Consider the following 13,927-nt stretch of genomic DNA (forward strand, 5'->3'; position numbering starts at 1 on the left):
AGTCAAGTGATTTTTTAATCTGTATTTTTCCAGTGAGTTAAGAGTTAAAGAATAGTTTTCATAATTGTTCTTATGTTTGGAACTTGATAATGCCACACTGTATTTGAATAAAAATTTTTTTTAAAGTTTATTTATTTTGAGAGAGACAGAGACAGTGTGGGTAGGGGAGGGGCAGAGAGAGAGACACAGAGAGACAGTGAGAGAGGAAAAGAGAGAATCCCAAGCAGGCTCTGCACAGCACATAGCCCGTTGCTGGGCCTGAACCCATGAAACTGCAAGATCATGACCTGAGTCCAAACCAAGAGTCAGACATTTAACCAACTGAGCCATCCAGGTGCCCCAGTAATGTCACAGTATATTTGAATAGCTGTTTACGTGAGAACAATTTAGTACTTTAGTGCCCAAGTATAGCTAAAGCCTAATTGTGACCTAAATTTATATTGCAGGGACTCAGGAATGTTAATAAGTTTTCATTGATTTTATGCCATCTGGTTATGTATTCCTACACATACTGCAATGAAGTCTATTCTATTGTGCATTCTTACTAGTCTTGCAGGTCTGTTTTCATTAGATATTATAGGTACTATATCAGAGATAGTTCATGAAAAATTGCAGAATAGAATCTCTTAGTGAATAGTTCCTTAAAGAACTTCTAAGAAGTTCCCCTCCCCAAAACATTTTTTTTTTTTTTTTTTCCAGTGTCAGAAATGGAAGAAACAATGCTATCTGTATTAAGGCCATCCCAGAAAACATCAGACAGAGTTGTTTCTTCTCCTTCTACTTCTTCACGCCCACCTATTGATCCCTCAGAGCTTCCACCTGATAAACTTCATGTAGAAATGGAACTTTCTCCAGATTCTCAAATAACTCTGTATGGACCATTATTAAATGCCTTCTTATGTATAAAGGTACGATTTTTAAAAGAAGTTACATGCTTTTAAACATAGGTAAAAAAGTTAATATCTAAGTAAAATTGAGACCATTTGAAATAGCCAGTTAGATGGTTTAAAGTTGTTAAGGTTATATTATATATGTTGACTAGACTTGTGGTGCTAGACTCAGTTACAAAGTCATTTATTAAAAATGGTGTACTTCTCAGTTGAGTTTTTGTTTTGTTTCTTAACATTGAACATAATCTAGGAATTGTGCTAGTTTCTGGAGATAGAGGTGATACAGCATCTGTTCGCAAGGAGGTAAGCTAGAGGATATAACAGGATAGACATGTAGGGACAAATTTTAACACAGTGTCCTATAACAGCAAAATAAGCACAAGAGAACCTTGTTATCTAAGAATAATAAAAACAATGAATTCATTAAAAAACAACTTAATTTCATGCTAAACAATAAGCAAAGATACGTTGGGAGCACTATCTTAACACTTGAAGCAAATATATGAAAATAAGTTCTTTTCAGAGTATGACAAATTTATGTCCTAAAGAAGTATACCTTCTTTGAAGACTGAATCAAATGTTGATTCATTTTAGTATAATTTTTCCCTTGAAGTTGTATGATTGCATAGTATTGTAGCTCTTACGGGTTGATGAAGCATGATCAAGCAAAGTTGATCAAGAAGAGAGACTGTATTAAGAAAAATATGTGAGCACTTTGTCAGTTGTCTACATATCACTCTTTTGATATTCAAATCATATTTTTAAAACGTCCCCAGCAAGTTATCAATAACTCGTATTGATTTACTCATTTTTATAGGTAACTGCACTAAGCTTTCCAGATCCGTACCTAGCACCGATTGCTTTACATGTGATTTGAACGGTTATCCAGCATCACTTAGCAACTTAATAAATTTTTCATTTTCCCAGGTTTTGCTAATTCACTTTCTTTAGATTTTCATTGTACTGTTCAATGCTGTACTACATCTGATAAAGTGAGACTAACTGTCCAAACATTATCAATCATGAGCATTAGAGTTGCTTGTGGGATGGATTTTTGTGTGAGTCTAAATTTATCAGTGTTTACTTATTTGCTTCCTTTTTAATTTCATAACAATTGAGGTTTGGATTTTGAATGCTTAGGTAACAGGCAGTCCCATAGTATACAGTGACAGGAGTAATTAGTTCTGGAAAGGGTCTAGGATAATCGGGGTTTTCAGGGAAGGACAATCAATGTTTGTTAATAAAGGCTCTCTGGAAGAAGTGCTAGCTGACAGACGTTGTAGGTACCTAAAATTTTTATATATGATATAATGTCTTATATTTACTAAAAACTGCCCTAAAGCATCAGATATAATTTAAGATAAAAGATGCAAGGGACAATGTATTTAATATTTATGGAAATCTAAGGTGTCTGGAGAGATTCCTGAAGGAGTGATTCTTCAGTTCCAGAGGGGAGAAATACACACACACACACACACACACACATAAACACACGTATTTTTTTTTCCTTGTGACCATTGTTTGACCTAAATATTCTTTACATATTTCTCCCAATATCTTATTTTCTTAGATTGCATATGAATAACTATGAAGGATTTAAAATGCATTTTTCAAGTTACAGTTTCCTTTAAGAGGCTGAACTATATTTTAATTTTAATGTAAGTAATGATTTAGTAAGTGAAGATGGTTATATTGATATAATACCAGTTTTGAATACCAGCCAAGAGACATTTCCACTGTTAGTTTGCATTACTGTGTATACATTGATCCTCAATTTTTTNGAGATCATGACCTAAGCGAAAGTCGGATGCTTAACCAACTAAGCCACCCAGGCACCCCATCAATTTTTTTCTTTTAAAAAATCCATAGTAATACATATTCATCAAAAATAAGAGTACTATAATAAGGAAAAATGAGAAAGAGAAAGGAGTTTATGCCTTCTTTAGACTTCTTTACAAATTCTACTCCACAAATGTAACCTCTGTTGATTGTTTGTTTTGATACAGTCCTTTTTATGCATTAGGATTTTATAGCAACTGTTTAATATTGTCAAAAGTTTGTTGTACTAAACTTTGTATTAGTATTTGCATTCATCAAATTAACTCCGAACTAGTATGAAGTGTCTACTAAAACATTAAAATTTTTAAGGTTTTGAAATTAAACAATATATATATCTAAAATATGATAAGCAAAAAGTTTTTCTAGGCCAGTGAACTCTATGAACTCTATCAGAAATACAAGTAACTCTTTCAATCTTTGTTTCCCCTTCATTCTTTTTTTTCCCTGCCTACCATATAGCTTAGTGTCATGCTGGCACGGAGATACTATCTAATCTTAAATATCTCTCTTTCAATTACTTTTTAAAAAAATTTGTTTTAATATATAGCTTATGTTCTACCTAGTGTCAGTGTTAGAATGTATATATGTAAAAATAAAAGAAAACCCTCACTCTAGTCAGAGTGGCTAAAATGAGCAAATCAGAGAACTCTAGATGCTGGCGAGGATGTGGAGAAACGGGCACCCTCCTACACTGTTGGTGGGAATGTAAACTGGTACAGCCCCTCTGGAAAACAGTGTGGAGGTTCCTCAGGAAACTAACAATAGAACTCCCCTATGACCCAGCAATAGCACTGCTAGGAATTTACCCAAGGGATACAGAAATGCTGATGCATAGGAACACATGTACCCCAATGTTCATAGCAGCCCTCTCCACGATAGCTAAAACATGGAAAGAGCCTAAGTGTCCATCAACGGACGAATGGATCAAGAAGATGTGGTTTATCTATACCATGGAATACAGCATGGTAATGAGAAAGAATGAAATCTGGCCATGTGTAGCAACGTGGATGGACCTTGAGGGTGTTATGCTGAGCGAAATAAGTCAGGCAGAAAAGGACAAATACCATATGTTTGCACATATAGGAGGGTTAGGAGGACCTTAACTGAGGAACAAGGGGGAGAAGAAGGGGAGAAATGGTGGGGGAAAGGGAGAGAGGCAAACATGGGAGATTCTTGAATGCTGAGAACAAACTGAGAACTCATGGGTGTTGGTGGGGAGGGGAGGAGATGGGCATGGAGTAGGGCACTTGTGGGGACGAGCACCGGGTGTTATATGGAAACCAATTTGACAATAAACTATTTGTAAAAAAAAAGAAAAGAAAAGAAAACCAAGAGAATGTGGAAATTCATGTAACTGAGATTGTATTTTCCTTAATTACCAGATTTAAACATCAAGAAATTTTAAAGGATAGATTAGGGGAAAAAATTAATCATTTTATTTTTTTTGACTGTATAGCTGATTTCCAAAATTGATAAAAGAAAACGAGGCTTACCATTATTATTAGTAAGAACTCTGAGGAAAGTATATACTAACATGCATTAAAATCTATGAGACTGTTTTATGGAAATGTCTACAGATCTTCTGAATTGACTTGTCTTTTTACATTTTTTCTTAATGGAAGAATGGAAATCTGAATCTAAAAACTGGTAGCATGTCAGTGGTAGTCAATAGTAACTATGGATTAAGGGTGGATATATATGGTATGTATGTTTTTCTTATTGACAAAAAAAAGTTTTAGTGGTCTTGAACAGAGGCCTATCTAGTTTCCATTAAAAAATTTTAATACTGGAAACAGTACATGTAGATTGTTTCACCCCCCACCCCCCACTCCTACATCTCTGAATTTATTAGCTGTCTTCTTTTAACTATTATGATAATTTTTTTTCTTCTTTTTTGAGAAATGAGTATCATTACATAAATATGAATGTTTAGGCTGGAGAAAAAATGGTAGTGCCCTGTTACAATAATTTCTTGACACTAATAGTAAAATATCTCTAAAAAAATAAAATCTCATAGGACTCAAATGGTTTGAAAATATAGCTTATTTTATCATTTTAAAATTCAAGCGAAAAACTTGACAAAATAACATATTTTCCCAGTTATATGTGATTTTTTTCCCTAGGGTTGTTTGGAATTTGTTTTAAAGATAGTCAGTTTTGCATGCCACCTACCATAACATGGAAATGGAATTTTTTTCTTGTAAATATTTGTGTACATTTATTAATCTTAAAATAGTATAAAAGTTTGTCATAATATATTACTACTTACCTTATACTTCAGTCAGCCTTTTGGTAATTTTTTAGTGAATCCTTAAGAAATTAACCCTTACAGATGGAGTGCATATACTAAAACAAAGCAAAACAAAAACAAACCTAAAATGAAAACACACAAAACTTAAATCACACATTCAACATTAAATATTTAACACGAGGTGAATGTTTTAAGGGAGTTATAATTTTATCAGTTTAATTTTTTAAATTTAAAAAAATATTTATTTATTTTGAGAGAGAGAGAATGTGGGAGGGGCAGAGAGAGGGGGAAAGAGATGGAATCCCAAGCAGCATCTGCACTGTCAATGTAGAGTTCTATGCAGGGCTTGAACCCATGAACCATGAGATCATGACCTGAGCCGAAATCAAGAGTGAGATGCTCAACCGACTGAGCCACCAAGGTGCCCCTTAACAGCAATTTTGTTGATAATATTCAATAGGTACAGATGTGATAACTCATAAAAAACTCTTAGAGTTTTATAACTCTAAAAATAGTCATTGGCACATTTAGTAAAAATTAGCAAATGTTCTCTACTATGTTAGGAATTTCAGTATTCCCTAAAGAATTTGCTATGAGTTATTTCTGTTTTAGATAATTAAATGGAGATTGGTTTAGTAGCAAATTGAACATTAGACCCCCAAAAAAATTTTTCTTTTACTTTTAATAATCCATAGGAATCTTCTTCTTTTAAGGTTAAAAATTGCAAGAGACTACTAGGGAATCTTTTAAAAAGAGATTTATAGAGTGGGATTATTAAGATTGGCTACAATGAGTATAACTTATATCTGTTGACTTGTTGGTAACTCTTAGTATGTTGAAAGCTAATAAACGTAAATACCTGTACAGTCACTCCATTGATAAGTTGTGTGGAAGAAAGGTGGAATAGAGGTGACTGGGCTTAGAGGCCATTTACAGTTAAAATCACTGAAGGAGCCATTCTACTTTCCATCAGTCTCTGGAATGCATACCTGTTGCAAACCTTTTGAACCCATCCCCAGGACTGGAATGGAATGTATATTTTGAAAAGGCTTCTCAAATAATCTCAGGGAAGACTGTTGCTCTGAATACCTCTAGATCTTTAATGTTGATTGAAATCAGTTAGTGTGGCTCAGTCGGTTAAGTGTCCAACTTCGGCTCAGGTTATGATCTCACGATTCATGGGTTCAAGCCCCGTGTCAGGCTCCGTGCTGATAGCTCAGAGCCTGGAGCCTGCTTCAGATTTTCTTCTCCCTCTCTCTCTGCCCCTTTCCTGCTGGTGCTCTGTCTCTCTCTCTTAAAAATAAATAAAAACATTTAAAAGATCAATTAAGACATTTATTTTTCATTTAAAAATTTTAATGTTGGAATTTAGGATAAGAATCAATGTTTATTTACATTTATATTTGTGCTTGAATTTATCCATGGTTCATAGTTATATAATAAAGGCAATTATCAAGATGTCAGGAGGTTCTAGGTAGGACCTATATTATTTAGAGGCAGATAATGATAGAGAATACAGGAAAAAAAAATCAGTTTTGTGAGTCAGTAGCTTTGGGGTTTTAATATTAGTCTTGCCACTAATTAACCAAATGACTATATGCCCTTCATCATTCTTTCCTATGAAAAGATATTTAATTGGCCTGATTAATTGACTAGAACTCTAATCAGAAAATAAATATGTCAATAAGTAAAATGCAGAATTTATCAAAATACTGACTTGATTTCTAATACTGAAATATAGTTAACTGTGTTAACAGGAATATTTTAACAACTTTTGATTGCTACTGACAGATCAAAAAGGTAAAATTTAAATTCAGAATAATGGTAAGATAAAAGAATTTCATTTAAAATAAGTTAGTCATGGATGGACCTTGAGGGTGTTATGCTGAGTGAAAGAAGTCAGAGAAGGACAAATATATGTTTGCACGTATAGGAGGATTAGGAGGAACTTAACTGAGGAACAAGGGGGNTGTGACTACCCCTCTCTCAAAAATAAATAAAAACATTTAAAATAATTAAAATAAGCCAGAGAAAGACAAATGCCATATGATTTCACTCATATGTGGAATTTAAGAAACAAATGAACAAGGGGAAAAAAGAGAGACGGGGCAAACCAAGAAAAAGAGTCTTAATTATAGAGCACAAACTGACGGTTACCAGAGGGGAGTTGTGCAGTTGGGAGAGGTATGGGTGAGATAGGTGAAGGGGATTAAATAGGGCACTTGTGACAAGCAGGTGTCACCAGGTGTTGTATGGATGTATTGAATCACTATATTGTACACCAGAAACTAATATGATACTGTATGTTAACTAGAATTTAAATAAAAAGGTTTTTTTAAACGTATTTATTTATTTGAGAGAGACAAAGACACTGTCAGTGAGGGAGGGGAAAAGAGAGGGAGGGGAAGGGAGAGTGTCCCAAGCAGGCTCTGAGCTTCAGCATGGAGCCCGATGCAGAGCTCTATCCCACAAACTGTGAAATCGTGACCTGAGCTGAAATCAAGAGTTGGATACCCAATGGACTGAGCCACCCAGACACTCCTAAATAAAATGTTTTTAAATGAGGAAAAAAAATAATAAATTTAAATTCTGGTTATAAAAGGAACCAGGATATTATTAGTTAAGATACTTTGTATAAGAAACCAGGATGAACTGTGTGAAAGTAAGTTTTGGTAACTATCAATAACACGTTAACAGGAACCAAAATTGGATGTTCTTATTCAAGTTGTTAAAAACACTTTTGATAATTATTTCACCCAGAATATATAAATTGTGATAGTTAGCTAATTGGAGTTAGTCAAATTGCTTTTCAGTGAATTGATCTTCCTTCAAATTATGTCTTTGGGTTTATTGCCTCAGAACCCTGAGAAAGATTGAAAATTGTTGAACTTTACATATCTTCCAAGTTTTCTTAAAGGGCCTAAATTACAAGTTTTTGGTGTAATTGCAGGTGGTGTTGTCATGAAGCTTTATTATAATCTTAGGTAATTTTTTATGTTTTTTTTTTTGGTTACAGAATGTTTATTTGCTAAGTAGCAAAGTAGGTATATGTCTTAAACATGTGTGTCTCTCTCTTTTTTTTTTTTTTTGTCATTTCAAGGAAACAGACCATATACTTTTAACCAAATAAAATAGTTTAGGGAGATGCTTAGTTTACAAAATTCAGGCTCTAATTTGAAAAGTTAGTTACATATCTCTTTGATAGCAATTTGTTCTTAATATCTTAGGAAAACTACTTTGGGGAAGATGACATGTATATGGATTTTGAAGAGGTTATTTCAAGTCCTGTTCTGTCACTGTCAACATCATCCAGCTCTGGGTGGACTGCTGTTGGAATGGAAAATGACAAAAAGGAAAATGAAAGTTCAGCCAAGTCAATTCATCCGCTTACCTTGCGTCCTTGGGATATTACTGTACTTGTTAATTTGTACAAAGTCCATGGGCGTCTTCCTGTTGTAAGTGTTCACATAATTAAAATAGTCTGGAGTGTATTGTGAAGTTCACCCAACTCAGAAAACTGTATGTGTGTGTACACACGTGCACACACTAATAAAAAAATTCAGATTCAAAAACTAAAATTTATCCTTTTACCTTTATAAAGCTAGTTTATTATTTTCTTCATAATTAGTTAATCATTCATAAGTTTCTGTCTTCATTTTTTTACTTTAGTTCCTTCTTTGTTCTGTGTAACTTTAGAACATTTTGTCACAATATTGAGTTGCTGGGTTTATACTTAGCTTGATGGATATTCTAGGATTTATATTTTCTTTTTTTTTTAATATTTTTATTTATTTCTAGGAGAGAGAGAGAGAGAGACAGACAGACAGACAGCGTGAGCAGGGGAGGGTCAGAGAGAGAGGGAGATACAGACTCTCAAATAGGCTCCAGGCTCTGAGCTGGCAGTCAGCACAGAGCCCAGCGCAGGGCTCGAACCCACGAACCGCGAGATCATGACCTAAGTGAAAGTAGGACGCTTTACCGACTAAGCCACCCAGGCGCCCCTAGGATTTATATTTTCTTATCCTTTATCTCCAACTCTAGACCATTTGGGGACCTTGTGGTGAACCTATTACAAAATCAAGATTCAGATTGACCCTGGAGGTTGAATTGTTTTCTGGGGTTTAGATCTAGCACAGAATCCTGGTTCAGTCTAAGGATGATCCATGTACTTTTGGGGCTGACTTGGAATAAGATTATATTGCTCAGAGAACCCAGGGTTGTTGGAGTGAGGCCAGATAGGGAGGGCTAGAGCACTGTGCTGCCTACTGGCTCCATGTCATGTACTGAGGGTTGCACAGCAGAGAAGTTACCTCTGGTGCATAGTGAACCTAATGTTCTTACTGGAGTACAGAATAGTTTTAAAAGCAAGCTTCTGCTTTTTAAGAATCAAAATCTCTTAATTATATGTCTGATTTTTTATTTTCCTGTACTTCCTTGGTCTTTATTGTTTCTATATCTTGATTGTAGTATTTTGTTTGACTTTAGCATGGAACCACAGATGGTCCTGAGTGCCCTACAGCATTCTTGGAAAGACTGTGTTTTGAAATGAAAAAAGGATTTAGAGAGACCATGCTGCAACTTGTCCTGTCACCCCTGAATGTCTTTATCAGTGATAACTATCAGGTAATGTGAAAGTGAGTCATGGTAGAGGCTGAGAGAGGTATTATTACTCTTTATGGGGTTGATACAGTGTGTTAGCTTTTGGGTATGGGATAGATAGGTCTTTGAATTAGAAGCTTTTAATTTAACCATGTTAAGAAGTTTTGTATATGTATGTGAGTTTTTCCAGAATCTCAGTCTTCTTTTTTCCTGCTGTTTCCTATGTATGTGATCCCATACAATTATACTCTATTGTTTTTAGAGGTGAAAAGAAATACTTTGTAACTTTTTCATGTTTATGGAAGGGAAAAATATATAGAATTATGGTGGACTCTGTTGAAAATGACAACCTGAATATTCATATTAGCCAGTACAATAAATCTTCAAAACGTGCATATCCACATGGCCAGTAGTTTATTCTTTTCACGTAACACACTTACAAAGTATTTGTTAATCCCTTCAGGATATCCCCAGGCTCTTTGGGAAGAGAACCAATAATATTTACCAAAAGGGAATAATTTACATTCTTGGGTAGATTATCACTTTGTTGTTATTATTTAATGTCAAATGGCTTCACTTTTCATTTATCAGTACTTTAGGACTTTTCCCTACCTTTAGTCAAGTTGTAAGCTTTAGAAAAGTAAATGAGTTTTAATATAAGGCAAAGTAAAATTATATATGGGAGGATGAATGTGATACCCCCAAATCATCAACTAATGATAACTTACTATGGATTCTATGTAGTTACTGATCATTTTATTTAAAAGAAGCCTATCCCTTTATAATTCTTTTGCCACAACTGACCATATTTTTCTAATTAGAATTTAATTTTTTCATATGTTTGTATATTTGACATAGCTGAGTTCATAGTGGCTAAAACTTAACATATGCTTATTTTTGCCACAGAAGGTGTTTCCTTTATCAACTTTTATTTTTAAATAATAGACATACCTCATTTTATTGCATGTTGCTTTATTGTACTTTGCAGATGTTGAAGTTTGTGGCAACTTTGCATCAAGCTAGTCTATCAGGGCCATTTTTCCACCAGTATTTGCTCACTTCATGCCTCTGTGTCACATTTTGGTAATTCTCACAATATTTGAAACTTTCTCATTATTATGTTTTTATGGTGATTTGTATCATTGATCTTTGGTGTTACTTTTGTTTTGGGATGCCAAAAACTGCCCATATAAGATGGCAGACTTAATTAATAAATGTTGCATGTGTTCCCTATCTAGCCGTTCCCCCGTCACTCCCTCTCTTCTTGGGATTCCCTATTCTCTAAAACACAAAGGTTTTGAAATTAGGCCATTAATAATCCTGCAGTGGCCTCTGAGTGTTAAGTGAAAGGAAGAGCTGCATGTCTGTCACTTTAAATCAAAAGTTAGAAATGATTAGGCTTAGTGAAGAGGGCATGTAGAAACCCAAGGTAGGCTGAAAGCTGAGCCTCCTGCAACAGTTAGCCAAGTTGTGAATGCAAAGGAAAAGACCTTCAAGAAAAGTAGAAGTGCTATTCCAGTGAAAACACCGATGATAAGAAAGCAAAACGGCCTATTTTTGATCCAGAAAATGTTTCAGTGGTTTGTATAGAAGATTCAGTCAGCCACAATAACTTCTTGAGCCAGACCTAATTCAGAGCAAGACCCTCACTTTCTTCAATTCTGTGAATGCTGAGAAAGGTGAGGAAGCTGCAGAAAAAAAGTTTGAAGCTTGCAGAGGTTGGTTTATGAGGTTTAAGAAAGAAGCCGTCTCCATAACATAAAAGTGCAAGGTGAAGCAGCGTGTGCTGATGTAGAAGCTGCAGCATGTTATCAGAAGATCTAGCTAAGATAGTTAATGAAGGTGGCTATACCAAACACCAGATTTTCAAAGTAAATAAACAGCTTTCTATTGAAAGAAGATAACATCTAGGACTTTCATAACTAGAGAGGAGAAGTCAGTGCCTGGCTTCAAAACTTCACAGGACAGGCTGACATTCTACTTAAGAGCTTTAAGTTGAAGGCAATGCTCATTTGCCATTTTGAAAATTCTAAGGCCCTTAAGAATTATGCTAAATCTACTTTGCCTTTGCTCTATCAATGGCACCACAAAGCCTAGATGACAGTGCATCTGTTTACAGCATGGTTTACTGAATAATTTAAGCTAGTGAATTTAGCTTACTAAGTCACTGTTGAGACCTACTGCTCAGAAAAAGAGGGTCCTTTCAAAATATGGGTGCTCATTGACAATGTACCTGGTCAACCAAAGGCTCTGATGGAGATGTACCAGAGATTCATGTTGTTTTCATGCCTATTAACACAATATCCATTTTGCAGCCCATGGATCAAAGAGTCCTTTTGCTTTTCAAGTCATGTTATTTAAGAAATACATGTTGTAAGACTATAGCTGCCATAGGCAGTGATTCCTCTGGTAGATCTTTCCTTTTGGAAAGGATTCACCATTCTAGATACCATTGAGACTATTCATGATTCACAGAAAGAGGTCAAAATATCAACATGAAGAGGAGTTTGGAAGAGTTGCTTCCAACTCTCATGGATGACTTGAGGGGTTTAAGACTTCACTGGAGGAAATAACTGCAGATGTGATGGAAATAACAAGAGAACTGGAATTAAAAATGGAGCCTGAAGATGGGAATGAATTGCTACAATCTCATGATCAAACTTTAATGGATGAGTTGCTTCTTAGGGATGTGTGAAGAGAGAGGATTCTTGAGAAGGAATCTATTTCTGGTGAAGATGGTCTGAAGAGTTTTGCAATTACAAAAAGGATTTAGATTATTACATAAACTGAGTTGATAAGAAGCAGCAGGGTTTGAGAGGATTGACTCCAAGCTTATAAGAAGCTCTTCTGTGGGTAAAATGCTGTCAAGCAGAATGACATGCTATAGAGAAATTATTTGTGAAAGAAAGAGTCAATCAGTGCTGCAGTGTATTGTTTTTTACTTTAAGAAGTTGCCATAGACATCTCAACCTTCATCAGCTACCATCCTGATCTGTTATCAGCCATCAACTTGGAGGCCAAGCTTTGCACCAGCAAAAAGATTATGGCTTGCTGAAAGCTCAAGATGATGGTTAGCAGTTTTTAGCAATAAAGGATTTTTTAATTAAGATATGTGCATAGTTTGTTTTCAGACATAATTATGTTACATACTTAATAGATTACAGTTTGGTAGACATAATTTTTATATTCACTGAGAATCAAAAAATTTTTATTTGACTTGAGGTATATTGTAATAATTGCTTTATAGTGGTAGACTAGAACTGAACTGGCAATATTTCTGAGATATGCCTATAATTATAGATTCATAAGGATTCATAGGGAGTTGCAAACATAGTACAGAGAGGTCCTGTGTACCCTTCACCCAGTTTTTCCAATGTAGATCTTTTACATAATAGGTATAATATTAAAGCCAGGATTGATATTGGTACAGTGTGTGTGCATAGTTCTTGCCACTTTATCACATGTGTAGATTCATGTAACTGCCATTGAAATTAAGATACAGAGCTATTCTATCATCATAAAGATCTCATTTGCATAACACTAGTATTTTAACTTACTATAGAAACCTTAGAAATAACTCTTCAGAGCACCCAAGTAGCTTAGTCACTTAAGCATTGGATTCTTGATTTCCACTGGCATCATGATTTCATGGTTCATGAGATCAAGCCCCACACAGAGCTCTGTGCTGACGATGCAGAGCCTGCTTGGGATTCTCTCTCTCTCCCTTTCTTCTCCCCCTACCCCTGCTCATGCTGTCACTCTCTTTCTTTCTCTCTCTTTTTCTCTTTCTCAAAATAAATAGGTAAGGGCCCTTAGGTGGCTCAGTCGGTTGAGCATCCGACTTCAGCTCAGGTCATGATATCACGGTTGGTGGGTTCGAGCCCCGCATTGGGCTCTGTGCTGATAGCTAGCTCAGAGCCTGGAGCCTCCTTCGGATTCTGTGTCTCCCTCTCTCTCTGACCCTCCCCTGCTCACGTTGCCTCTCTCTCTCTCAGAAATAAATAAAAATATTTAAAAATTAAAAAAAAAATAGATAAAAGATAACTCTTACCTCCTCTCTCTAATTAGTAGGTCATTAGAATTGGTGTTTTATTCTAGGAGGTGAGTATGTGGAGAAGCCCCCTTTTTAATGTATTGAGGAAATTAATAAAGGTAAATGGTAAATAAGTCTTCTTATATCTGAGAATCTTGGATGAGTATCTCTGTTTTCTTATGAGTTCCTGGTAACACTTCAACTATTATTTATTTATTTTTTAAAGTTTATTTATTTTGAGAGAGAGTGTAAGTAGGCTCCATGTTGTTAGCATGGAGCCTGACACAGGGCTTAGTCCTACAAACCATGAAATCA

General features: G+C 35.2%; 1 protein-coding gene across 1 annotated transcript in view; it reads left to right on the forward strand.

The window, feature by feature from the left end:
- BLTP1 (bridge-like lipid transfer protein family member 1) overlaps positions 1–13,927 on the forward strand; it is a 205,727-nt gene that overhangs the window by 67,583 nt on the left and 124,217 nt on the right. Inside the window, exons 20-22 of the mRNA XM_077770881.1 lie at positions 700–908; positions 8,208–8,435; positions 9,466–9,603. Of these exons, the coding sequence (XP_077627007.1) occupies positions 700–908; positions 8,208–8,435; positions 9,466–9,603 (575 nt within the window). The remainder of the gene's footprint in view (positions 1–699; positions 909–8,207; positions 8,436–9,465; positions 9,604–13,927) is intronic.

This window comes from Crocuta crocuta, unplaced genomic scaffold (genome assembly GCF_008692635.1).
Source record: "Crocuta crocuta isolate KB4526 unplaced genomic scaffold, BGI_CrCroc_1.0 scaffold331, whole genome shotgun sequence".
NCBI lineage: Eukaryota > Metazoa > Chordata > Mammalia > Carnivora > Hyaenidae > Crocuta > Crocuta crocuta.